Source organism: Anas platyrhynchos, chromosome 5 (assembly GCF_047663525.1).
Source record: "Anas platyrhynchos isolate ZD024472 breed Pekin duck chromosome 5, IASCAAS_PekinDuck_T2T, whole genome shotgun sequence".
In the NCBI taxonomy this organism is placed as follows: Eukaryota; Metazoa; Chordata; class Aves; order Anseriformes; family Anatidae; genus Anas; species Anas platyrhynchos.
In genome coordinates this window covers 8,556,213-8,583,430 of record NC_092591.1, presented here as the reverse complement: position 1 = coordinate 8,583,430, position 27,218 = coordinate 8,556,213, and the positions used below count along the sequence as shown (strand labels likewise).

Below are 27,218 nucleotides of genomic sequence, written 5' to 3'. Positions count from 1 at the left end.
TGGAAGATCCCCACAGCTTTCAGGGAGCTTCCTTACTGCTGCAAGAACCCAAGGATGTTCTTTGGTCTGGCATATAAGATTAGGAAAGTTATCTTCCAGAGTTTTACATCACCACACAGAGAATTTATTACAAAACTATTACAAAATTACTATTTTTACAGATGATACCGGCTACCAAAAAGCCCTATTACAAAAGAGTTGCAAATGCATTTTTTAGTGGTAACACACCACAGGATATCAGATGAATATTTGATGTTTCAAGGCAATTCCCTATAAAATATTACAACCGATCCTATTTTTAAGTATTATATAGGCACCTATGTATGTTAAAGTGATCAAAAAAGAGTATACATATTAAAATAAGCAATTAAAACTTGCATGATGACTCTTGGGAACATCTCCACAAATAAAAGATATGGAAGATCAATGAAGCCTAGCTTGTGTGTTATCAAAAGGGAAAAATAATAACAAAAATCACACAAGCCCACTGGTGATGGTGGGGGAGCTGAATTTCCTAAAAAGGCAGAAATCCTTGGCAAGACTTTAATCTGACATGGGTATCAAAACGTCCTAACCTAACAACAGGCTTCAGGTGTACGAGATCTAAAAAGCTGCACAGTGCCACATTTTTCTTCATTTTTTACAAAGGAAAAAAAATATTGTCTAATATAGAAGTGTCAAGGTGTATCTGAAACTTGCCTCCATGCTTTAAAAACAAGCTGCACAACTAAAACACTGCCCCAGCTTAGACTTGCCACCCTTTTCATTCCGGGTAGCAGGTCACTCCTTTTGCAATCCTCTGCAGCTGTAAATCTTTGCTGGCTATCCCTGCAGCAGCTGACACCCAGGCAAACAGCTGGTGCAAAAGACCAGGCCATTAAGGCCAAATGTCATGCCATGGAGCCACAGACCTGCACCTGGGACACACTGGGCTAAAACTTTGTCTGCAGGGAGCACTTGGGGTACTTGCCATTGCTGGTGGGCTTGGTACACGTCTGCAGGCAAGAGGAGGCAAAGGAGAACACCCTCCAAAACACCCTGTACATATATTTGCTTCTGTAAAACACGGATCACGTTCAAGCAATAGTGGAGCCCTTGCTCTCCTGTACTGCATCTCTCATAGGCTGCTTTAAGGACTTCCACTGAACAGAAACAAACTGCATTAGAGATGCCACAGGTCTGTACAGTGTCTTCCAGGGCTGGCGATGACCACAGACCTGCTCAGCCTTCAGGCCAGCTCCTCCTCGCTTCAGACGTACAATAAATCACTGCTCCAGTGACCAGAGGCTTTCTCCCAGAGAAGGCACGCACATAAACAGGGCACTGTGCTGTAAGGCAGGACACTGTTCTTTCTACAAATATAGCAACAATTAGTGTAGCCTTGAAGTATTTTAAGAAAGATAAATACCTAAAATGTCAGCAAGATGTATCTAGAAGAAAAAAGCTAGGCTGTGCTGAAGCTTTTACTCTAATCTTGTTTGCTGAAAAATGTGCCTGGTTTTGGTATTTAATAGAGCATTTTCTTAGAGGGACTGAACTGTTCAGTCCAGGGACTCACCTAGCAGTTAACCAGCAGAATTCAAAGAAAAGCCTGACTGAAATAGCTAAGCTTTCTTTAGGCTTCTCTAATGGCTGTCAGGCTTCCCTAAAATGTCAAAGTCAATGTGCAGAAATCACGTGCAGCTCACCCCTGGCCATCTACAACACAGGAATCCAGAATCTTAATTCCTCTTCCACCTTTAAGACTCTCAGTAAGAGCGATGATCTCCAGCAGAATACTTCCCTGAGAGCTGAAAACAACTCTTACAGGAGTTTAGAAAATGACTCCATTGTGTGCCACTGACCTAGAAAACCACTTCCAAGTTTTTCTTTCCCCCAGCATAGTACACCTCTGTATTTATTGAGCTCGTGGTAACTGATGCTTTGTGACATTTCAGCAGAGCAGACATGGGAGGAGAAATGATATTACAGCTTCACACCCTCGAGGCTGAAAAACGAAGGTGATGCTTCCTTCTAGGAGCCATGTAAAAAACATGGTACGTGACCACAGCAGGTACGAGGTAGGGGACAGACGAAAACTGACATCCTGTTAAAATGTGCACACGCATATGGAAGGACAGAAAGTTAATTCTTTTGAATTACATCCCAGCAATTAAGATCAGCAAGCGAGCTTTGCCAAAGCTACAAGAACAGGTACTTCTTGAGATCCAGAGCTTAAAGGATGTTATTGTGCTTGCTTTTGGCTGAGCTACATGCTTTGTATTTTGTTGTTGCTTTTTGGGGGACAGAAATAGAATTTCACTTTGTAGTCGTTGGTTTTGTCATTTTCTGTCTTGAGGATTTGTCAGTTGTTAACCTGGCATACAGTTAATCCACAAGCACATGCTAACATTTCCTAATTGCTTTTCAAGAGACAAACTTTTAGAATCCCTTAATAAAAAGATTCATTCAGCCTTTCGTTATTCTTACATGTGACCTTAATGCATGCTTTACAAATGTGTATTTGCAAAATAAGTAAATAAATAAATCACAGTTTAGTAACAGCAAAGAAAAGGACAAGATTCTCTTGTGTTTCTGTGAATGAAATAAGACTCTCAAGACTGGAGATGAAGCTTTTTAAAGATAATCTTGCACTAATACTATAGTATGCTAAGTAATTGATGGGGTAATAAGGGCAAAGAAACTGACCCTTCTTTAATCATTTTAAGAGCAAGTCAGGATATTGTTTTGTAGATGTCTACTGTGGGTATGTGTGTGTCACACACACATTCTGATCAAACCGAATAATGGAAGATAAAGCACCTAAAAAGACTCGCATTAACACTGAAAGCCAGGGCTTCCCAGCTATTAACTCCAGCTCCTTCCATCTACTTTTAAAGGCTAAAAATTATCACATAATTAGTTGAAAGTCCATAATATTAGGAATGACAGTCTCCTGCACCATAGTAGAAATTCAAAAATATAACGTTATTTGATTAATTAAAAAAAAAAAAGGAAAAAAAAAAAACTCAACCAAACCCCCACAACACTATCAGAGCCTGTGCTAATTCAATGCCAGTCTCAAAGACAATGAAAACAGACTGGACAATGAAAACAAAATTCCAAAAAGAAATACAAAAATGGCATGCAAGAATAAAAGTAAGTAATTGACTTAAGTCCCCTCAACTCCCAGCATATTTGGTATTAAAAATCCCCTAGATGCAATCAGAAGGAAATAATCAATTGCAGTGTGCAACCATAAAAGTATTTAGGGAGATGTACTCATCTCAGCTGCAGAGCACATGAATACAAAATATACACGTAGTATTTTTGCCTTGTATGTTTGATAAAGGAGCAAATGGCAAGATTCATAAATCTCTCAAGAATGGAAGTAAGAGAAAAATATCTCTTAGATGTACTACAATTGTTTTACCTTTAAAGTATATTTTTTTTTCATTAAGTTACATTAATTTGGCTTTCTTTGTTTATACAGAGTTGACAAAATGATCTTTCACATTATTTTCTGTGTCAGATCTATAACTCCATTTAGTCTTTTTTTTTTTTTTAAATTATTACCTTTGAGAAACACCGTAGATCAGGATTAAAGCATGCTAGTGAGCAAGCATTCTTTTCTTTTCCATATCAGAAATGACTGAACTTTCCATTTTAAAGCAACAAACAAGCAAATAAACAAACCTGTTTGAGAGCTAACAATCAGAAGTAATTGTAAGGGAGGATTCATCCTCCACGAGGGCCTATTTCATCTTAAGTTACTTCAAAATTATTTTTGGTGACCACGAGCAAGAATTGCATACAGCCCCTGTGTTAATTCTGTATTCGAATTAACCATCCACAGTTGGACACATCCCTGAAAATTTACAACTTGGTACCTAAAGCGCTGTCGTCTTCCTTTTATCAGAGAAGCACAGTATTGTAAGCCAGGCCCTTCGTTTCAGAACAGACATGTAATAAAGCTGTACCCTTTGATTATTCTCCAGTGCAATTCCTTTAGTTTCCCAGAGCTTTAACTATAATGCAGATAGTCCTGAGATTAAACGTGGGCTTGCACAATCTTTATTGGTTCATTTAAGTCTTCCTTCAAAGCATTTTACATTTTTCAAAGGCCAGCACCAATCCAATTGGCTGCTTAAAATGCAGCCTATTACAAAAGCAAAGCTATAAGCTCCTGACAAAAACATTCAGCCTTTCATACTAATCACAGATAAAGTGGATTTGGCAAAAGATAATTAGAGACGTCTAGAAGACTTCTGCATTCAGATGAAATGTGAAAGCTTCCTCCTTTACGATTTAAATATTTAATATCAAGTAAAACCAGAATAAAGTGGTGAGATGCATATAGTTAAGAAAACGTTACGTTGGGAAAAATCCAAAGGAAGGCTGGTTTCAGAAAAGTGAAGTGCAGCAGGAAGTTGTTCATGACACCATAGAGCAGGAAGCATATGTTTGGTTAATCATCGGCCTGGTAGAAGAATGAATTAAGGAGTGCTAACAAATCCATGCACATGCACTTCTAAAACATTCCCTATGTCCTTGTAAAGCAGTAATTAGTCCCCTATTCAAAGAATAAGATGCGGGACAACTTGTTTGGAATAAACAATCCTCCCAGCACCCTGTTTTCATCTAACAAAGAGAAAAAAATTAAAAAGTAAATTCAACTGCAAAATAAATGAGACATCAAAGCACATTGCCTTCAATAACATTCTTTAAGTGTCATATCTTGGCCCGTATCCCAGGATACCCTTGGAAATGACACACTGCATCTTAATGGGATTCTTTCAACAAAATATTTTAATAAATAAATTCAGGTTTTATTCTTAACTTATTTCATTAAATAAATCTTTGTAGGCATTACGTACAACAGATGTCAGAATCTGATGGGCTTTTGTTCCAATTCCTAATTATTTTTCTGAAACTACTGCTTACAAATGCTATCACAAAATAAGACCACCAAGTGATCTATCTAAAAGGCAGAAATATGACTTCATTCTGAAATGGCAAAAATAAAACTTTTAAAACAACTTGAGAATTCAAGGACAGTGCACGGAATAAAAAATTCAAGTGTTCTGCCCAAGCTAAAGTAAGGGACAAACCAGCAACGTTCTTTCATACCTATCAAAAATCAAATATGAAGTGAATAGCAACTTTTTTTTTTCCAAGTATAAATGTATAGTCTCACCACCATGAGTGAGAAACTGATAATGTCAGTTATTCACATTTTTCCTAGTTTCCCCATTTCTGAAATAATGGATTCAAGGAATCCATTTTTCCACGAGGAAAATCCACCTCCACGAGGAATCCACCTTTTCCACGAGGTGTTTTCTGATAAAATTCAAAAACACAGGCACTCAGATTAGAAAACATTTCCTAGTTTTCATAAAATTACTTTTACTATCCCAGATGCAGGTCATGACCGTGTTACTGTCTCTAGACCATGTGAATACTTTTGACACTCCTTTCAGACAAACAGGTTTAATCCAAAACCACATGGAAGGAAATTCTTCTTGAAAGGTTCTTCTTGATTTCAGTGACTAGAATAGAATTAATATGTCCACTTATTTTAATATTGAAAAATATTGAAAAATGAAATTCTGCACGTTGTAAAAACTAGATGTCTTTACTTTGGCCACCATAAGCCTGTATGTAGAAATTTGTGACTCGCCAACCAAAACTTATATACCTGCTTAGTTTAAAATATTTCTATTGATTTGGTTCTTAAAATTAGACAAACATCTAACTTTGTAATGAATCGATGCCCTGAACAAAGATTTTATTGCCATTTTACCCTATTCGGTGATAGGGCATAGTTGAGTTTATATGCTATACGGAGTTTTAATGGCAGATACTTAGAAAGGGGAAAATCAGAACATGGCTTATGATCTTGTGTTTGTCTCTGATAACTTTGCAGCATCAAATACATTTATTTTTGCCTCATTGCTACAATTTTATTTAGATCAGATCCTAAGGTAACAACAACATAAGACATCTAAAAGACAGTAAACATGCCTGCAGAATTCCTGGCACACCAGTAGAGGATATGTCAAACCTTTGCTTAAAAAAAGAAGAGAAAACAACAGAAAAAAAAAAAAAAAGCATAAATGTATTTTATTTGCAAATATCATATGCAAACAAATCGTGTAATTACTTGGGTTGAAAGGAAATCAACAGGCTTCTAAGATTTTTCCTTTTAATGGCAGGAAAAATATCATTATCCTGATAGCATCCTTGATAACCAGATACCAAGTCTAGACCTGAGCATTTCCAGTGACAGCGATTACAGAACATGCCTTCCCAGATCATCTTATTGCCCATTGTTAAAAATGGTTTGTTTCGTTTATGAAATACTTTCTGTATGACACTATTCTTTCTTGTTCTGTCATTGATTACTGATGAAATTAAATGTTTCTGGCCTGCTTTAGAGCATTCCTTTCAATTTTTGTGATAAGCAGTAATTTCTCTCTTCGGTTGTATTATCCTTTGCAAGAACATGCCCAGCTATCATTACTTTTTCTCTCAGCTATTATTTCCCTAAACTTTTCATCATTTTTGTTGTTTGTTGAACTACATCCAGTTTATTTTAAACAGCGCATTATCTTCTGCACTATCTTTGAAGATAATCATGAGAACTCCACTCCATTGACACCCTGGAGGAGATGTTACAAAGGCAGACAAGGTTTAGACAAGGTTTACACCACAACAGCCTATCATTACACATAAAAGGCACTTGCCACCCAAGAAAGATTGTTTTTTAACTTAAAAAGATGCTAAAAGGCTGTATTTTACCCATCTTAAAGCTACTGTGATAATTCTTGCGCAAAGGAAGCATCTGAGTTAAATTTCATGGTGTCTTATAATACACTAGGACATAAACCAGAAAAATACATACGGGATTAGATTTCCATAAAGCCCAAACGATCCGGCATATGAAACAGGAGAAGGAATTTAATCCACTCCTATAATGTGGTCAGGGCACATGACTTCCACCCCGTCTCCAGAGCTGCCTGCTGCAGCCCCTGAGCCGCGAGAGCAGCCAGCTGCCCGGCAAGGCAAAAAAGGGCAGCGGGGACGCGGCAGCTCCGATGGCAGCGTGATGCAGGTACCTCCCAAGGCGTTCGTCCTCCCACTCCATGTCTCAAGACCCTGCAGGGGACAACACGCCAGCGTGCAGGTGTCCTCCGCTCCCTTCAGCCTGCAAACCGCCTCCTGATGGCAACCCGTGCTTTGCAGTTGTCTTTGCAGCACATAAAGCATCTTTTCTGAGCGAGCAAGAATGAAGTTGCTTTAAACGAGAAATAAGTCGATCCTCTAAATAAAATTATCTCATGCGGCAGGAATATTACTTTCCTTCTTTTTACAGAAATTAGAAAAGAAAGTTTTTTCCATTAAGAATTTTTAAGTTGAGAACTACTCCTGAGCCACATGTTTTTGTACTTAAAACCAAAGTATAACAAGGGTGCAATGCACAAGCAAAAGTTTAATTTTTGGGGTCCTACTGCCTTTTCCTTCTCACATGGTATTTTCAGGGTTAGGAGGAACTCACACAACACTCTTACAGGCAGTTCAGTCTCCTCAATTTATTTCCCTTTTGAAGTAGTGTACTTTCCTGTGAAAGTTTAATTCTTTTAGACAACTAGCCATCATTTTGCTCAATATCCTTTCACAACACAAGCTGTCCTTTTCCTTGTCAGCTAGCAAAAGGTTCCTGTTCCTGAACATTATTACTCAAAGCACAAAAGCAAGCACATGACTCTGCACTGACCTTCATCTGTTCCCAAATTATGTCTTTTAAAAGCCTTGAATCTGTTTAAGGGGAGCTGCTGAAACCTGAAACGAACTGGGTCTATTGCTTTATAAAGTAGATGAATGTAAATCTTAAGTATTACATTTCAGGCTCCTACGGTACTAAATATAGCAAAATTAGGATGAGGGGGGAATATAACTGGAGCGTGACTCCGGTTTTAGAGACTTTTTTTTTGTTACAGGCATGGATGATTACTTTGTAATATTTGGCATATTTCTACTTCTGACAGAAAATCACTATAAACTTGCAGAATTAAAGTGCACTCCTGATCAGGTATTTTACTTTTAATAGCAGTGATCTTTAAAAACAAACAAACAAACAAAAACAAACAAACAAAAAACCCTTCCTCCCAGAAATTACTAAGTAGCTTTGATAGACTCAAATCTAAGAAGCACCCTGCATTAATGATTCTATGATTTAAATTTTTCATCTCTTGTATTCTGCGTGATTCTCTTAAGGGTGTGTTTAATAATGAGGAAAAAAAAATTCACCTCAGTATTCAGAGGAAAATAAAGTTAACTATAAAAAAAAAGCACAATGAAATTAATGCAGAAAACATCTTCTCCTGTGTGTTAATTGCCTGACACAACAAGCCATAATTATCTAACACTTATGAGCACTACCTCAATAAACTTATAAAATACTTTCAATAGAAGAGGTAATCAAAATTTTTTTTTTCTTCATCTACTTTTAGTAAATTTCAGCATTATTTCTAAAGACATGATGAAAACCTGTAATGAGCTCTGATACTCTTCAACTGCATGTGTCAAAGAATCATTAACAAATGAGACTCCAAAGGACCAGAACAATAGTGAACACCTTATTTATGGATAGAAAATTGGCTTTCAAGTTGACAGATTTCTAGACAAGTTTACATTTTTTTGACAGTTATCAGATGAGAACTGTAACTTTCATCAAGTATATTTAATTTTCATATAAAGTCATAGAAACTTTCAGGTTATAAGAGGCTTCTGGAGATCATCTGATCCAACCTCCTGCTCAAAATCGGTGAACTTCCAAGTTAGATTTGACTTCTCAGAGCCACTCCAGGTTTGAATTCCTCCTAGGATGGAGACTCCTCTGCCTCTCTGGGCAGAACGTTCCCAGATTTAGCTACTCTCTGTGTGCACGTGTATGTCTTTGTGCCCTGGGTCTTCCTTCTATTACAACTTAAACCCAAATAGGGTAGGAAATGCTGCCTCTTTTGTCTACAGTAATTCTCAACTGACTTTTGGCAGCACAGGTTTGGAAGGTTTGCCTTAGTAACAGTTTACTGTGTGACCAGTAATAATTTCACAATTTTTTCTTTTTTTTCTTTTTGGTCTTTAAATGGTATAGAGGAATTAAGAGTAAGCATAAATTACAAACTAAATAAAGCAGAGGCGACTCCAGACATACCCTAGTTTTGAATGCTCTTAAGAAAGCTCAGGAGCCACACAGTAGGGGCTCAAACACAGATCTGCAGTAACTAAAAAGGAGAGGGAAAAAAAAAAAGAAAAAAGGGAAACCTAATTAAAAGTTGTCCTATTTTAGCTTGCACTAGTGTTACGCCAGTATGTGTACAGATAAATGATTTTGTGTTGAGCCCTACTGGAATACATTGAGATAAGTAGGTGACTCACACCTAAGGCAAATGAAATGACTACTGCAGTCCTCTTGTTTTTGTCATTGTATTATTTACTCAGCTGTTCATCTGAACAGTTGGAAAGGATACGTTTATACAGAAATAACTTCAACTCTTGCTAAATATTTTCTTGTATCAGGTACAATTCTGGTACAATCTATTGAATGTTGGGTTATGCTGACCTCATTCAAGATGAGAAAAAACACAAAGGTCCCAGAGGAACCAGAAAAGACAAGCTCTGAGCTTACTGTCACACGGCACTGAAGTCAGTCTTAAACACTTCTACTTGTGCTGCTGAAGGAGGATAACAGATAAAGACATGAATCAGGCTCAACGTTTGTTTTTATGCAATTAACAATTATTTTTTTTTAATATTAAATATCATTAAATCAATTGCACATATCAATTTTATGTAAGTATATAATACACACATATGCATACTTTGTAGATCTGTTGTTCCAATGTATATGTTCTATTTAAGTAAACAATCTCTTTTTTTAAAAAAAAAAGGAGCATTTACCAGTGTTATAGCATTTTCAGTAATAAAACAAATATGAAGTACTTCTGAAAAGTTATCTTAGTTATGGAAAACTCCCACAATCTTTCTGAAGGCGACAGTTATCTCCTATCTTTATGCACTAGGAAATCCTGACCAACAGGACACATGCCCTGGAAGCCCCTCCTCCCTCAGTATTTTATCCCTCATTAAGAGCAATGAACCTCTACGGGCCCTCAAAGTGCAAAGTTCTCTACACTCTTCAGCAACTAGACAAGACGACTTTTCCATATAACTAGCTGTCTTACTTTCCATATAACAGCATATATCTTTCCATATAACAGCTGTCTTACTAAAGTACAGTAAAATGTAGGGCTTCAAGGCATTATATGGAATTCTGAACCTAACTAATCTTTTTGATAATAATTGACTTTGCAGTCACAAATAGAATGTATGAAAAACATGTTTTTTCATATACAGAGGGTTCATATTATTACCTTAGGTTTCAGAAGTTGCAATGAATTGACTTGTGAAAGAGCGCGAGGCATTCTGCAGTTCAACAGTAGTCACTAATAAGTTAGGATGGCAGCTGTTGTACATCTGAAGCTAACAAATGTTATGTGACCAGAGATGACTGGCATGACATGTGGCTGTAGCCTTTTTATACAGTTATGTACTCAACTATTTTAAAAATGTTCACAAAAGTCCTTCAGAAATACTGTTCTCAAGAAGTTCATGGAAAACTGATCCTTTAATATTTACCCCACTCAGTTAGTTGCATATGCTCACACATTATCACACAGTGATAATCTGAAGCTAAAACAAAAATAATAACATAAATTATTCTTCTGGAAGATATGTTCTTCTCAGCACAGTGACTTGAGGCTGGATTCACTTGCTTGAAAGTACAAGGCACATATTAAATTTCCAGCAATCAATTATCATTTCAGCTTTTGTATCTGTGCTCATAAATCCTGGCACATGCCCATATGGACAGACAAAGTGCAAAGACAGAACTGTCTTCCAGGCAAATTCCAAAAGCAAGTGTGAAGTTCAGTAGTGAAATATCACTCCTTTTTCTTCCCTTAACCTCAGGCAGTACAGGCATTTTTAATCAATTTAATATTTTCCTAGTCTTCTTGGAACTTTTACCTTCATAATCTTTATATTGATAAAAAATGTTATCACTGAAGAGATACAAAAATCCATTTCAAGAGCCTAAAACAAAAACATTCATTGTAAGGATTTAGAAGGTTCTGGCAGAGCAAAATTTCAGAAAATGCAATTGATATTACCTACTTACCTCATACACAAGAAGAATCTCTCTCTCTCTACATGACTCTGGTTGTGTCACAATTTCTTTTGCCATTAGTACTTTCTACATTTTATACATTAATAAATTAAAAAAAATCCTTTTATTTCCTAGGGAAAAGTCGGTACCTCTGCTTTTTATTTTCCAATACCTGAATTTTCAGTAACTAGATTGCATTGTTATACATTTAAAAAGAGACAAATACTTTACAATTTAGTAACTCTGAGACTGCCTCTACATCATACATACCCTAGTTGTTATTATTTTTCATTCTTTAGCATCAGGAGTAAACTACTTTACCTCCTTTATAGGAAAAAATACAATTAAAAGACAGAATAAAGTCAGAGGTCATCCATTTTTTCCTGTGTGATTAGGAGAGCATTTTGGTCTACAGAATGCATGGGCTGAAAGGTTTCAGACATTTGCAAAGTCACTTGAATTAGGCTTTGCCTGAAACATCATTATATAGCAGTGATGGAGAGGATTAAAATACAAAACAAAATAAAAAAGCACAATACTAAGATTTGATCAAACATGAAACATAATCTCCACCTCATTGCAAAAAATTGCCAGTGACAAAATCAAATGGTATGACTGTAACTTTAGACCTCTTTTTATGAGCCTTTGTAGGGCAATATTTGGGCTTGTATATTCAGAGGTGAGGGAACGCGGTCACATATTTGGTCCCAGACTGTTTATCGACACAAATAACAGGGTTAACTATGTGCGGACGGAGTCCTTCCCTCAGTCAATATATCCACACTCAAAGAAGAAAGCTTCATACAATTCAAACTTTTAGTTCCATCTTCTGTATCATTACATCATATGCAATGTATCACGTGCCAAAACTCTTAACATCTGAAAAGTCAGGCACAGACAAAACATACTGAAAGACATAACGAACCATAAGAAGATTTTAAAATTTCTGCTAATTCTGTTTAAAGTAGTAAAGAAGTAACTGCATTATGCAAGAAGTAAGAATTGAAGAGGAATTTGGAGGAAAAACAAGAAACTCAATATACTAAGATTTGACCAGTGGAAGAGTATGAAATACAACATATAGAAAAAAGGAAATAATGTGATTCCATCTGTTACCTGTCATGTGTCCTCATAAAGTCCCAGAACTTCTTAGTGCCATTCTATGGAAAAAAAAAATATATAAATGCATCAGTAAAATTAATTCCAAATAAAAACTGACTACAATGAAATTGAACAAAATTTTAGAAGGTATTTTTTGAACACTTGATAGTACTGGTTTTACTTACGATGTCATTATTCTGGATTTTGACAGTAAGTATTAAAGATGGTGAGAACTATCTTAGGGATTTCTGAAGCTTTAGTCCACAGTATTAGGCTGACAGCTAATGAACGACTGAGGTAGTCTTTGAGCCCAATTCTGGCCATGGTGTCAACTCCAAACCCCAATCTACTCATTCAGGTGCTAGGAAGCTATATACAGCTAACTTTCAACCAGTAAAATAACCCACAGGTCTAAGTTCTTCCATGATACATGTGCTGAAGTAGACTTAGCTTTGCAGGACAGCTCAGCATTTACCTCCTGTACTGTGTCACAGTTTACTACTCACACCTCTGTTATCTTAATAAATGACAGGTACCACAGGTAACACGGCTGAAACAAACACCTGAAAACCACCACTTTTCAACAGTACACACACACAGTTGCATATATATTCTGTGTTCTGTAACCACCTTCATCAGTTCGTACACAGCAGGTAACAGAGACATACATAGAATCAGAATGGCTTGGGTTAGAAGGGACCTTGAAGAAGATCCAGTTCCAACCCCCTGCCATGGGCAAGGACACCTTCCACAGCCCAGGTTGCCGAAAGCTCCATCCAGCCTTGCCTTGAACGCTAGTCCTTCTCTGGCAGCCTGTGCCAGTGCCTCACCATCCTCAGAGTAAAGAATTTCCTCCTGATGCCTAATCTAAACCTACCTGCTTTTAGTTTAAAACCATTACTCCGCGTCCTATCACTCCATTCCCTGACAAAGAGTCCCTGCCCAGCTTTCCTGTAGGCCCCACTTAGGTACTGGAAGGCCACTATACAGTATATAATTCTGTACCCTATCTATTAGATGTGTGGAAATATTCTTCAGATGAAGAATAGCTTGATGAAATTCCCTCCTCAGTCAGTTTTAAGTCTGTATAAGGACTCAGCATACAACCTGAGGAAATTCTTTTGGTTGACACCTTTCTTGTATTAGCAAGGCAAGTAACAGACCAGCTGAAGACCTACAAACCTAAAACATGCCTAATGTGAAGAGCAGCACAAGCTCTCTATTATAAAGTATGATTAAACGGATGGTCAAACCCTGAGCAACTGGTTAATGATTTAAGGCAGGTAAATGCAAGCAATGAAAGAAGAATCAGGTTCAGTTGGTGGGTAAAGGTGCCAACCAATATAGACAGGCCCTTCAGCTCTATTACAGATGTCATGGCTACCAAGTACACAACAGCTGGTGGGGATTAGATAACAAGCACTCTGGTTCAGAGATTAAGCTCCTGAGCTTTATGAGTTTACCGAGCTTTTTCGAAGAGTGACTGTTTGCTTGCTAGCAGCGTTTGCCTTCATTCCCACAGCTCTAATTATAAACAGTTGTCCACCTCAAGAGAAACTCTAGTCTGCTCTTCCATCGGTGCCTGTGCATAACTTCTGTAGCACTGACAGGAATCAAATGCATGCATCAGAAGAGAAGCCGTTTCATTGTTTAAACGTAACATAATGTTGAAAGAGAAATAAAGACAGCAAATTCTGTGTGAACTGAAACATTAAAACCCTTGGTCATCAAGCTGAGTGTACATCCAATCTGTTCCACCTGGTGAGAGACAGAGGAACTATGAAAGGACTAGGACAACACATAGATGCAACACTCAATAGCACAGAGCAATGCTGTGTGGCAATATGGTTTAATGTATTAAATTCATAAGGTCTGCTCAATCCTTTTGTAGATTCATTACTACCTGTAAGACATTAATGTGTGGGATTTTCTCTTCCTTGCAGATTGCTATGCAGTTTGTTGTTTGGCATGAGCAATTTGGGAAAGTGTGTACTGGGAATGTCTTCTGCATGTACCTTCACATTGGTTCTCCAGCTTTAACCTTCCTCTGCCCTACACAGTAAGATGTGCTCCCATCCATTCTCCCTTTGTAGTGTCAGCTTGAGAGAAATGTGAGTGTCCAGCTGATGGAGAAGACAGAAATGCCTGCACCACAGATATCCTAGAATTGACTCAGGCTATTAGTCCTGTGATACTAATTCCCATGGTGTGATCACAGCAATAATCGTCCTGACTTTTTCCTCCTGCCATCGTTTTGCAAATTATAGAACCTGATTGCTTTGGAGCACTTATGAAAGGGTTTCAAATAGCTGAGGAAAATTACACCCTAGAGAATGAGCCTCAACCAGATGGGATCCATCAGATTCAAATGCCCTCTTCTCATGGGTGAGCCCCATTAACATTAACAGAACCTACCACATAGACGTGCAAATTATTTTTAACAGAAAGTAAAAGAAGAAACTTAGTATTTCAAAAAATAAAAATCAGGAAATACTTTACTTTTTCTATTTTCTAAGCAGCTGGACAGCATATAAGCACTTTCTCTAGAACATAATTCGGTTAGTTTAAATCCCAAATTCAAAACCAGCCACAGGCTAAATTAATTTTAATCTGTCCATTCAAGATGCTGGTTATGATCATATACTCAGTCTGGACAACGTTGTTAAGGTCTTGTCTGTCTATATTTGAATACGAATTTATTTCATATGATCAACCTGCACCTGTCCAAATAAATAAATCAATAAACAAATGAAACATTCCAACATCTCATTGTTTACAATGGCAGAAACTCAAATGAGCACCATTCATGCCCTATTGTCCAAGTCAAATGTAATTTGAACCCAACCGTATGGAGTTGAGTTTCTATTGTACCCAATGCATGGTTCTTTCCTAACAGACTAGTATGAAGGTTGCTAATTATTAATAGCATGTAAACAGTTACCAATGGTTCTTATGCTGCTTTACATACTTTACAGAACATTAATTCTAACCAGTTTCCAACCAACTATGTAAAGCTGTACATAATATACCTATCTTATCATTAAGACAAAAATATTAATTGCAGAACTCATCAAGATTCATGCCTTTAAAAGCCAGGTAGCCATGACTACTTGTTAAATTTAACCATCCCATTCTGTATATCCTGTCTTCTACCTTTGACAATGTTCTCTTATCACCACAATTACAGACAGTTGCAAAGAATTAAAAGGTATCTGTGGGTCAACACCACTCCCAAAAACCAGAAGCATCTTTGTGAAATATGAAGGCTCTCTCAAACACTTAATGTTCTTCATTTTAATATATATATATTTATATTAAGTAGTCCGTTCTCCAACGTCTATTAAGGAACAATCAAAGCATTTCTCATTGAAGTGTGAGAAGTAAGCAAAATAGATCACTGTGAGATCTTAACACGGACACTTAACACTTTACGTGTAAAACTGACTTAACTGTCCTTCAAATAAGAAATGTCTCTATTAAAGAGAGATATGTCAACACTATATTAGTTTTTATCTCTTTGAAATAGCAGTTTTGATACTCTTCACAGCAGTATATAACACGCAATTGATTTGGTAAATCTTTAATTACAAAGTAATTACACTCTACTTCTGTGCTCAGTGATCAGATTCTGTCATGTTGCAATGATGAACTAGTGCATATAGTATGTGTAAATTAATAAAGCTGTATTCCAGGGGGGGCAGCATGTAAGACAGCTTCGTTTCATGTTACTCAGAAGACAGATTACTTACATAAGCACAAATTGCGTAAGAAAGCCGTATCAGGTCAGGCGAGATGTCCATCTTGCCTTTAACAGCAAAAGGAAAATTTAAGAATAGAGGAGGCATAGAGCCATGCTTCCCCAGACCACCCTTTCAGACCTTTGACAGAAGGCAGTTGAAGGTTGTCAGAAGACAATGCCCCCAGAAGGCATCCAAATTAAACACAGTCCCTTCCTCCTTCTCCCCCTCCAAGAAAAGCAAGCACAAATAGCCATTTCTATACACTGCTTGAGTGTGCAATAGCATGTCACAAGTCCTGCTCGTTTTGTCTGTAAGACTGACTTGATAACGGCATTGACAACTTAGAATTACAACAGCATACTACAAGCTTCCCAGTCCACGTGGAGCGAACTCGATCCCTTTCCGTTCAAGCGACTGCAGGACAACCACGCACTGCACAGAGCTCTTTGCTAGACAAGTGCTGACAGTGGATACAAGTTCAGCAGATGTGGCTCCTACCAGCAAGGCGCTGTTTATGATGCCACCCATACCTGATCTCCACATTCTCTGTCCTTCCTCTATCCGTGAAACCATTTCCTAAGACCCTTCCTGCACCTGCTCACTGCCATACTTACAGGCAGCAGCCTGTTCGCACCATCTGTGACAGATAAATTGGACTTGTCTACAGCCTCTGATCAGAATACCATTCTTTTTCCCACCTACACTCTTTCTGTCTCTGGATAAAATGCCGTAAGACTCACTGCACCAGGGATATAACTGTCCTCTGCTTTCCTCTACCATCTTATGCAATATGGTGTCTGAACGATGTGGTCCCATTGCTGTCAGGTTACCTGTGCAAAAGATAACTTTTGCTCACTAGAGAAACTCCTGTAAGATTTAGCCCAGTCTAGCCAATAAAGACTACCAGAAGTAGTTTGGGGGCAGCTGGAATGCATTCCTCCTTCTCATCGCTGTGGACAGTACCAACACACAGCTCGTGCTTTTGGGAAACGTCTCTCCATGTATAGCAACGCTCAGCTCAGCATCGCACTGATACCATCCCCAGCTGTCAAAAAATAAACAAAAAAAACACAAAGCAAAACCCCTGCAGTTTGGCTGTGGTCTCTACCATTGTGTAGAGCCTCATAGGGACCCCCAACATGGGTTTCTGTGCAGATGTGACTTCTTCAGATGGAGGCAGTAAGCACTTTGATGTGATTTTGGAGAGACAGGTATAGGACTTCTCCCAAGGATCATTCTGCTCCTCCCAAAGAATGGGATCTGCTCACAGATAACACAAGTGAATTAGTGGTGTGGTGCTGCAGTTATAAGTAACAGGACCAGGGCTCTTCCAGTGCTACTGAGTTTTGAGATGGTGAGGAAGAAAAAGAGCTGGTGGTGCCACGCAGCTTAATGTAACCTATGTAGAGGGCCACACTAAGGGCTGGCACGGCAGCTCTTAAAAAACACAAATGACATTGTGATGGTGAGTATAAAATAATTGTTCACTACTTCTTATAATACAGAAGACTCTGTCATTGCTCGGTACCTGAGGAGAAAGTCTAAGGCCTACCTGGGCACTGAACTGGCTCCTTCTGAGGAACCCGTGGTACAAACTGCATTGTATATATACATTTTAAAACATCCTGATTTAATGTTTAATACAATCTAGGCTAGGTAAAGTTTTATTCTTAAGAGTAAATAGAAAACATGCTAGTGTAGTAGGTGCAATAACACTAAAAAAAGAAATCTCTCTTTAAATGTTTCTTTAACATTAGGTAATAATCGTTACACAACGGTTAAACTGAGGTTATCTAAAGCAAATCCTCATCATGAAGGTTTACAGTAACATATTTCCTGTAGTGATTGTTGGGAGTTCAGACCATTCAAAAAGACAAACCTTACATTAGAATTGCACCAACTTAAATAACAGAAAAACTTCTCGTAAGGAGCCCTGTACATACAATACATGACCGAAGCAGTAAAGATATTTGTTCAGACTCTACATAAAGCTCTTTTTAAATTTGCATTATTTAAAGTATGACAATTTAAACAGCTGCTGAATTGAAAACATTGGCCAGCAGCATCTCCTATGTTTATCCAGAGAAAAGCGCTGCTTGGACAGACAGCAGCCAAATTTTCCACGAACTGTACAGCTGCACCAAAGCCACCTCAGTAAAAGGGGTTCATACCTTAGGTTACACTTTTGATGAGGCTGGTAACAGGCTAAGAAAGCAGATAATTTAAATGTTGGAGACATACGTCCAAAATAAGCAAACTAGCTTCACCTATGCCATTCAAAGAGGAAAGAAAAAATCTGTCCATGACAATGATTAACTTCTTATTGTTTACATAACAGGAGAGACAACCAGACGTTTGGCGACCCATTGTGATGGGCATTAAGAATACTTAGTGGGAACAGTTCCTGTTCAATGATCTTACAATTCAGTTAGAGCCCAGACACAGTTGGTGTAAACAAACAGCGGCAGTTAAGGAAGAAAGGCAAATACATTATGGTATAGATAAGCTACATGCACAGGTTATGAGGGTTAAAATGAGAAACAACAGTAACGATCCCCTAGCCTCTACCAGTTGGGCTGGGTTTAAAGCGGTTATCCGTGACATAAATGTTCCATGCTTGTGAAAAAAAAATTGAACTCCTGAAGTTGATGCAATTATAGCATAAAAATAACTCTATCCTCACTGCTCCATTTTGTCTGTTACCACAGTTCTAAGACAGAAAAGCAGTTAATGCCCTCAATGCAAAGGGATTATGACCATTCTTCAAGCAATCATATATCAGCATTACAGGTAAAAAATTAAAATAAAAAATTATTTGGCAAATAACGGTCTTAAACCAGAGTCAGCAGTGTCAAGCAAGTGTGCAGTCCCTGTTTAATCATTTACATGTATCAAAACTGTAAAACTTCCTACAGGAACAATAAAATTTTGCCTTCTGTTCTCATGAAGAAAAATCTTAGAAGTGTATTTTTTCATTAAATGCATTTGTAAGATCTGTTTTCTATTGCGTACTTTCCCATATTCAACCAATCTTCTCTAAATTCATCCAGTTTAGTACCAGAGCACATAGCGTAACCTCTATCTGGAAATTTGCTACACATTCTTTTGCTGAGGTATCTCCTCGTTGCCCAGAACCACATGGCAAGAGAACAGCAAACTCTTCATTTTATTAAGTAACTGACTCCTAAAGACAGACAAAAATCTGCACCAACTCAGCCAGTTGCTGCAACCTCTTGTTACTTTTATTTTCTTAAGTGGTCTTAGCTTAATGCTTTTCACTGCTTTTTATGATCAATAATAACTGCCCAGAGGTAAATTTGCAATTACATCAACTCAGTAACTCAGTGCATCTTGGTTTACAAAATTTATGTTCCTACAATGGTAAATATGTCCTGGAGATGTGCATTAACTACTGCTTCTCTATCAGCCACAGTTCTTGGGCTACACAGAGTGGACTTCTTGCTAGGTAAACCTAGCAAGACAGGAGATGCTGGATGTTGCCACTTAAACCCTCACCCTTTTGGAAATGAACCTTTCCCTTTCTTTCCTCCCTCAATGCAGAAGAAGCACCCGTATCAGTTCAAATTTCCCTGTTACATTTCTTTTTTCACTTTAATAGAATCTGATGTCATATCTGTAGCAATTTTTAGTGGAAACATATGAGGATTTATAACCTCGTGCATACCATTTCTTGCCAGGTGAAATATTAATGCTATAATTCTTTGCTATATATAATTAATACATGATGTTTCCAGTGTCCACAGTGATGTGCCAACATGAGCTGTGCTTCCAGGCCAAAACAAACTCAGGACTGAATACATTACGCTTTTCACTTTCATATCAGACAACTAGTGATCAAATTACCTTACACTGCCTGAATATTTGTGTAGTATTTTCAACACTGCCAAACACATAAGTTGTCTAAAGAAACAAATAAATAAGGAAAACCACCAGTTTGGATGCCAGAAAATCCATGTACCCCCATAGTTTCAGATTATTTTGGAGCAATAAAGCAGAAATCATCAACATAATATTGTGAAACCTGTATGAAGAACAGAAATTATACAGAGAAAGACAGCTAAAACATGTTTGGACTTGTGCAGTTTTCCAACTAAGAATAAAATGAAATAGCCATTCCATATGCTTTAGAAGTTTAATTGCTCCCCATTGTTTTGTTAGATTAGTAAATTAGGGCAGTGTTTAGCATCTCTTTTTCTTTATAGGAGCTAGAGAGCTGTCCTGCTATATAAAAGTATCCTTTTCATCCACAAAAAAAGAATGCAAATGGACAGTCAAATATTCAAGGTCAATTTATTTTCAATTTTTTCGTATAGAAACAATCATCCCGAACCAGCTATTTTGCATATAAAATCTGTTTGAAGTAATGACATAGCAATTGTGCTTTTTATTTTTTTGTCTATTTCAACAGTTTGATTTGTGAGAAGCAGGGAGGTAGCTGTCTTCTCTTTATATAACTACACATTTTACAGAAAGTATTATGTATCTTTTAAAATGAAGAGAAGTATTCTCAGACAGCATAAAAACATGGACAAAAAAAAAAAGTAATGAAATCATTCTGATTTTCATGAGTTGAGTGCCTGGACCTTTTTCTTTTCCTTTCGAAGGAATACATCAGTACTACTGAACCGCCTTACGCTTGGCTATCCTATTACATAACTACTCAGTTAAATGTGAATTGTTTCTGTTAAACTGTCCAGGGGTGCTGTCCTGTAACACTGTAAAGTCAATCTAAACCCAGGCTGCCCCTTTTTCTACTCCAGCTGCATAACTCTGCTCTACCCCTACCCTACCACTAGCATTTGTGTAACCATACAGCAAGCTGGTTCTGGAAAGTGATCTGAAAAAAAAAAAAATACACTCTCCAATAAAAACTGATGGGAAAAAAATAGTAGCTAACATGAATGTAATGCCATTATACACACACCAAATTTTCACCAACGACTATTAAAAAGAGTACTCTTGGGTCTACTCAAAATTATTGCAAGAATATAGAGATGCATCTGATAAGGAGTGTTTGAGAGAAAGACACATGCACACACAAAAAAAGCCTAAATTACAATTTCAGTCCACACCCACTAATCCACTCAATCAGACTGCACATGCTGGAGTAAATGAAGCCTCATCTTCAAAAGCAATTTGCAGAATTACTTGCTGATGTTGAAGACCTACTTCAAAAGAGTTTAAGTGTTATGGAATTTTACTGTTTTTTAAACAAGCCACTGTTTAAGCTCCAGAGGAAAGGGGGAGGTGTTTGTTTTTTAAACAAAGCCTGTAAGATTTCATTACTAAACTATCCGGAATGTTTATTTTAAAAGCATCGTGATTACTAATAATGGTGTTTTGCAGTTTTTAACTTAACCACTATTCAAATATTTCAGATAGAAATGACTGGTTTTAGTGCCTTTGTGGAATGTGCATCCAAAAATATACAAACTGATGACTTTTCAATTACATTAAAAATCAATGTTGTGTCTAAAGTACTACATCTACTGCTGCTAATTGGCTTTAATTGACAATATTAACCATTTTGTAAGTAAGACTAAGTCTAGCAAAATTCACAGGGACAAACAAAGCTACTCACTAAAAAGAACAGCATGCCAGCTCCAGCTGACACAGCATTTCTGGGCAGGGAAGGGCAAAGTTACTGTAGTCTCCACTACACTTGTTTTACATCTAAGGATCTTGAACGAGAGATAAAGGTGCTGAGCTCTGTGCGACAGCAAACTCTGAAGCACGGATTTGACTTCTTATCTGAAGTTAGCTGGAAGACAAAGTTACTTCTTGAAGAAATCATAATACACACCAGTATAGACCACACCAGGGATACCTAAAGAGACATAAAACCTAAGGTCATAGACTAGAATTTTTACAACCCGTATCAATTTTCTCTTCAAAGTGAGGGTTATTCTGGTAGGAGTTTGTAATGAAACTGCAAACAGATGGTTATGGCAATAGAGGTTACTGTTCAAAGGTGCAATTTTTTCACACTTTAGGAGGTAAAATAAACAATGGAGAACACACTAATTTATTCAACTGTTAATGCAATACTGGGCCAAGCCACTTTGTTCATTTTATGTACATCAACTGCCAGAACAATTACAGCTAAGATACTTGATGTGTAAGTAAACTTTCTCATATAATCCTCTGGAAGTTTACTTTTCAGGTCACAGTTTGTTTTTTGTGTGTACTTTTCAACAATGGAGTTGTTGCAGTCTAGTTTGGCATTCAGCTATCAGTAAGATCACTTACATTTGAATGAAATTTATGAAACACGAGAATTAAGCATATATGAATACACTAAATTGAGTTAAATCCCCTTTCTGTCCTTGGTTGTGTGTTTTTTTTTTTTTTCCATTTTTATTATACATTATTACAAAGAGCAATTACATATACATATCAAATGTGCTTTATTAGAAGTCAAATATGTAGTAGCTATAGTGTATTTTCAGTATACTGAAATCTACACTACAAAGAGCAAGGATACGGTGCCTGCATTAGGAAACACAATATGCACAAAGGTCAAATTTATGACTTTTCTCACTAACATCATTTTACTGCCAGGTCAGCATATAGTTTAAGGTTATAACTTGAGATACAGATGGGGCTTTTTCCAGTACCAAGTTGATTCCAGTAAGTTCTGTTGAAAGGTAGAAAAATCTACTAGGTAGATTTTTTAAAATAAGCTATTAGAATATTTTGAAGACTACATTTAAAGCAAGTATTCAAATGCTCCAAGTTTTACCTAAATTCCTATGATACCGTTAAATTAGAAGTCTGTAACACTTTTTCTTATTTTGCAGGGATAAGCTGACTATACACCTTCCACGTTTACAAAATTACTAACACTACTTCTTCACAAAGCTATAGTAAAGCATGAAATCTGAAACTCTGACTGGGCATAGTTAAGAAATAGCTTCCTAAACATGAAAGTGGTATCATTTGCAATTTTTGTTTTCAGCTGATGTGGCAGCTAAGTATTTTCCTGTAAATAAGCACTGTATTCTGAAACAAACTTAATACACATCTCACACAGCCAGTGACACCCATACTTGTTAAAAATCTACAAAGTAAATGTCATTTAACTAATATCGTTAGAATCTTTTACCTGTATTTTTATGTTATTGATAAAAAAAAAAATCACACAATTTGCAATAGTTGCCTGATTTATTTTTTGTTGTTGTTGCTCTCCCTCCCCCCTTTTTTTTCAAAATCACTATCAAAGAGACAAAAGGAAAAGCTCAGGAAATTTAAACCGCTAAGATTTCTTTTGCCCAGTATGACCTAGGTCAGCACTTCCAACAAAATAGCATCACCCTCCCTTTCTCTGCTTCCTGCATGGTCTCCGGCATGCAAACAGCACAAACACTTCTGCAACCACACACTGAGCCACACTAAAGATGTAAGCTGGTTAAAGCACCTCAACACAAAAAAAGTTTCTCCATCGCCAGTCATGCTGCCCCTGCATAAAGGTATGTGCCACACAAGAGGGAACCAGCGTAACCACAATTTCATCTCTCACATTCTGCAGTCCTGATCTACCAAATAATTAAAGACATATTAGACTTTATGAAGTTCAATGAGATTAAGATATGTAACTTAAAGAGAATCAGATGTTAGAAGCAATTGAGACAACTGTCCTGGGTACATCATGATCAGAAATTGTTAACACTTTGTCTCCTCGATTCTTATTGGGACAAGCAAAAGTGTTTCCACCATTAAATGCACATCCCTGTGCAGAAACAGCATAGAGTATTTGATTAGTTTATTGTACACTTTACATATTCAGTGAACATTAAAGGAAATTAAAAATAAAATTCCCCAAACGACATAAGAGGCTGAGAAACACAGATCCAATTTTTCAAAATTAATTCAGTATTGAGGAGAATACCATACTTCAGATTTTCAGCTCGACAGTTGTGAAATTGAAAATAATCAAAATAATGCCTCCCTCCTCTCCCCCACCCTTTTTTTTTAAACCACAAAAGGATAAAGTTAGGTTTCATCAAAACTCTTTCTGGATTCAGAACAGCATTTCTACTCAAAACCATACAAACTTCTGCTCATCAGCACAAACAGTCAGATGCTAATGGCACTCTCTGGTGCTACAGGAGGCACATCTGCTGGCTTCAGCTCAGAGACTAAAAGCCAGGGAAATACCCAAACAGAGGGCTGCAGGGAACTCTTAGGTGTTCCGCATTTAATTTCTTTTTGTAGAGTTTTCCTGATTTGTATAAATCGTTACATATTCATTGAGTCAGGAACAAACACACACACATGAGGCCTTTGTAGTTCTCTAACAAAGAAACAAATGTGGGGAGCAAGAGACACGCGTTCAAAACCCTTCTCCAATTCTAGTATTTCCTGAACACCTCCAGAAGAGGAGACTTAAGAAAGCACTTTGTAGCATTCAACAACCTCCAGTTTAAGGCACTTCAGAAAGAGAAGATCTGAATTTAAGGATTTTACTTGAACCATTTCAGGCAAACACCTGAATCCCTGAATGTTGAAACATCTTTATTAAAACCTTTGTTTTAAAAATTTAAATAGATTGAAAGAATGAAAATGTCTCTGGGAAATCTGTTTTCACCTCTTTTGGTCCGTTGGCAGCTGACTTCTTTTGGCCCCAGAGCTACCACGTAAGCCTGCTCTCGGCCTACCACGCCTGGGCCTGTTATGCCTGCAGCGGTGGTTTCAGGATAGAGTGGGACTCCACATACAGGACCCACTGCAAGTCTGTAGAGTCTGACACCCCACAGTAGATAAGAAATCTCACTTCACACTCTTGTACTCTTTCCTCTACTCATTCTGTGCATTCACTACTCAAAATATTCTTTCCACCCCTGAGGGAGAGGACTCTTCTAAAAATACATGGTGGACAAGCACTGCTTTGGTCCAAATCACATTCCTGCAATTCTCCATTCCCCTCTTTACAGGTATAGCCATCCTGAAGGATTTGGGACTGCTGAAAACAAGCTAACTTAGAATCCCTAATCAAAAGGAGACATTTACCCCACTGACTTGGCCAGGATTTAGCGCTCTCATCACATCTCTGCAGGTACAGCAGAGAGAGGCAAACACAAGAGTAGTCAGAGAAAATGAATCTTAAAATCATCAGTCCCAAGGCAACCACTACGCCTACAAGTGTAATTTCTTCTTTGCTACCGTAGGTCATGACCCTCATCCAAAAGAGGAAGGAAAGACACTGTCCTTTCATCATTATTTTAGCTATGCCACTGAGGAAAACAACACTGACAACACCATAAAACCACAGTGTAAGTTGCCACTGGTATTCCAGCCAAATGCTAATCACCACCATCAATTGTCTAATATTTCTCATTACCTCTTTAGTCATTCTAACAAATTCCACTGCAACTTACACGCGGTCTGATTAAAATCTTCTCTGGTTGACAAAGGGCCAGCAGAAAAAGAACCGAGCCCTTTCCTACCGCGTGCCGGACCACTCCATTTCCAGAGAGATAATAAAGCTGCATTAAAAGCCATGCACTAGATGAATGCCATTCTAATTTCAAAACCAAACAAAACCTACCAACTATGTCACCTGAAGCAGAACACTGATAAGAAATAGCTGGTGTATGTATTAGATTGTTGTATCATTAAAACTAGATTAAAATAAAGTAACACAGAAAACAATCCATTATGCATAAACTCAGTTACTTGGTTTTACAAATACATCTGTAAAGCAATAATGGAGATCACATAAATATGATTTTAAAATATAATTAACAAATCTATTCATTTATTTATAACTTACGAAGGACAACATACTTCTGATGCAGAAGTCAAGTCAATGCAGGAACAATATAGCTCAGTGAACTGTACACCTTGCATCACACACCAATCTGGTACATGCCAACAAAGAACCAGCATTAACAAGATTAACCAAGGTTAGCAAGCAGCGCTCGGGAGATCCTAACTTTCAACAGAGTTGGGAAGAAAGCCAGGTGCAGCACTGTGGTGTCTCCATGGTGAAGCAGAAGTAGGAAAGGACGCCTCCTACCCACTGAAGGCTCACAGGAGCTCAAGGTTACCACTTACCGCAAGTGTTTTTGTAGACAAGGTCTACAGGTGCTTTAGCATGTCACCTCAGTAATACTGAGCACTGTAAGCTTTTTAAATCTATTTATTGCTGGTTCTGCTGGCTCCTTCAACAGAATACCAGGCCACCATAAGCTCTAAGACCTTAACCCAAACATGGGATGGCAGGAACCCACCACACACAGAGGTGACTAAAATCTTAGACAAGCAATGAAGTTCATAAATCCACTCCCCAGATTCAGCAGGGCTGGACTGACAACGAAGAATTACCTTCCACAAATACTACAATTACAAGTCTTCCACTGCAAGAGCAAGACACATTGTTATGACTAAAAAAATAATAAATACACAAAACTTGCACTGCAGCAAGTTGCTTTTTTTCCTTTACACCCTCTCCCTAAGGCACAACTGTGAGGAATGGTTTGTCATCCCACTCCTCTATCACAAGGGCTGTAACAAACATGCAGAGGGGAGGGAAGATACACCACCAAATGGCATTCACTCGTTGTGTTTTTATTTTGTTTTATTTATTTATTAATTTATTTTGAGAAACGCTTCAAAAGCAAGAATTCAATGTTTTTCTGTTTAGGGAAAAAATTTCACTGATTGCCATGTTTTCCGTTTCGGGGTATGATTAAATCTCTACTCCCCTCTGAGCATAACTTTTACACTTAAATCTGGACATCTATATTATTACTTTTACAAATTAATCTTTCTCTGTGGAGGGCACCAGGAGGCTCTAGGGAAGCTCATGTGTTCCAGTGATTCTTGACAGATCAAGCAGAAAATAAGGAGATTAAAAGAAGCAGGGTTCTCCACACTGACAGGTCAACCACCCACCCTCAGCGAGGCAGAAAAGGTGGCTTACAGGAACAAGCAGGTGTCAAATTTGGAGGAACTATCCTGTACAGGACTACAGCAGTCAGCTCTTCACTGATGATCACTGACTGCTTTCACGGCACAGGAGGCCAGTGCTCCCACATTCGTCTTTAACGTGACAGAGCAGTGTAAGTGGGATGAGTTACCGATCGAACTTCAGGCCATACTCACTGCAGCGCTATGAAATGTCATTTCAAAGAGCAACACAAGCC

At 37.7% G+C, this 27,218-nt stretch overlaps 1 protein-coding gene across 3 annotated transcripts in view; it reads right to left on the bottom strand.

Moving 5' to 3' along the window:
- NUDT14 (nudix hydrolase 14) overlaps positions 1-27,218 on the bottom strand; it is a 60,276-nt gene that overhangs the window by 19,763 nt on the left and 13,295 nt on the right. The window contains exons 1-2 of one of the 3 annotated variants that reach the window (XM_072038217.1): positions 16,189-16,350; positions 12,326-12,369 (exon numbers count right to left, since the gene is read on the bottom strand). In XM_072038217.1, coding sequence (XP_071894318.1) covers positions 12,326-12,369; positions 16,189-16,335 — 191 coding nt within the window. In that variant the 5' untranslated portion in view covers positions 16,336-16,350. Of the gene's footprint in view, positions 1-12,325; positions 12,370-16,059; positions 16,126-16,188; positions 16,351-27,218 lie in introns of those variants that run through there. The other 2 variants (XM_072038218.1, XM_027458513.3) reach the window with 2 other exon arrangements.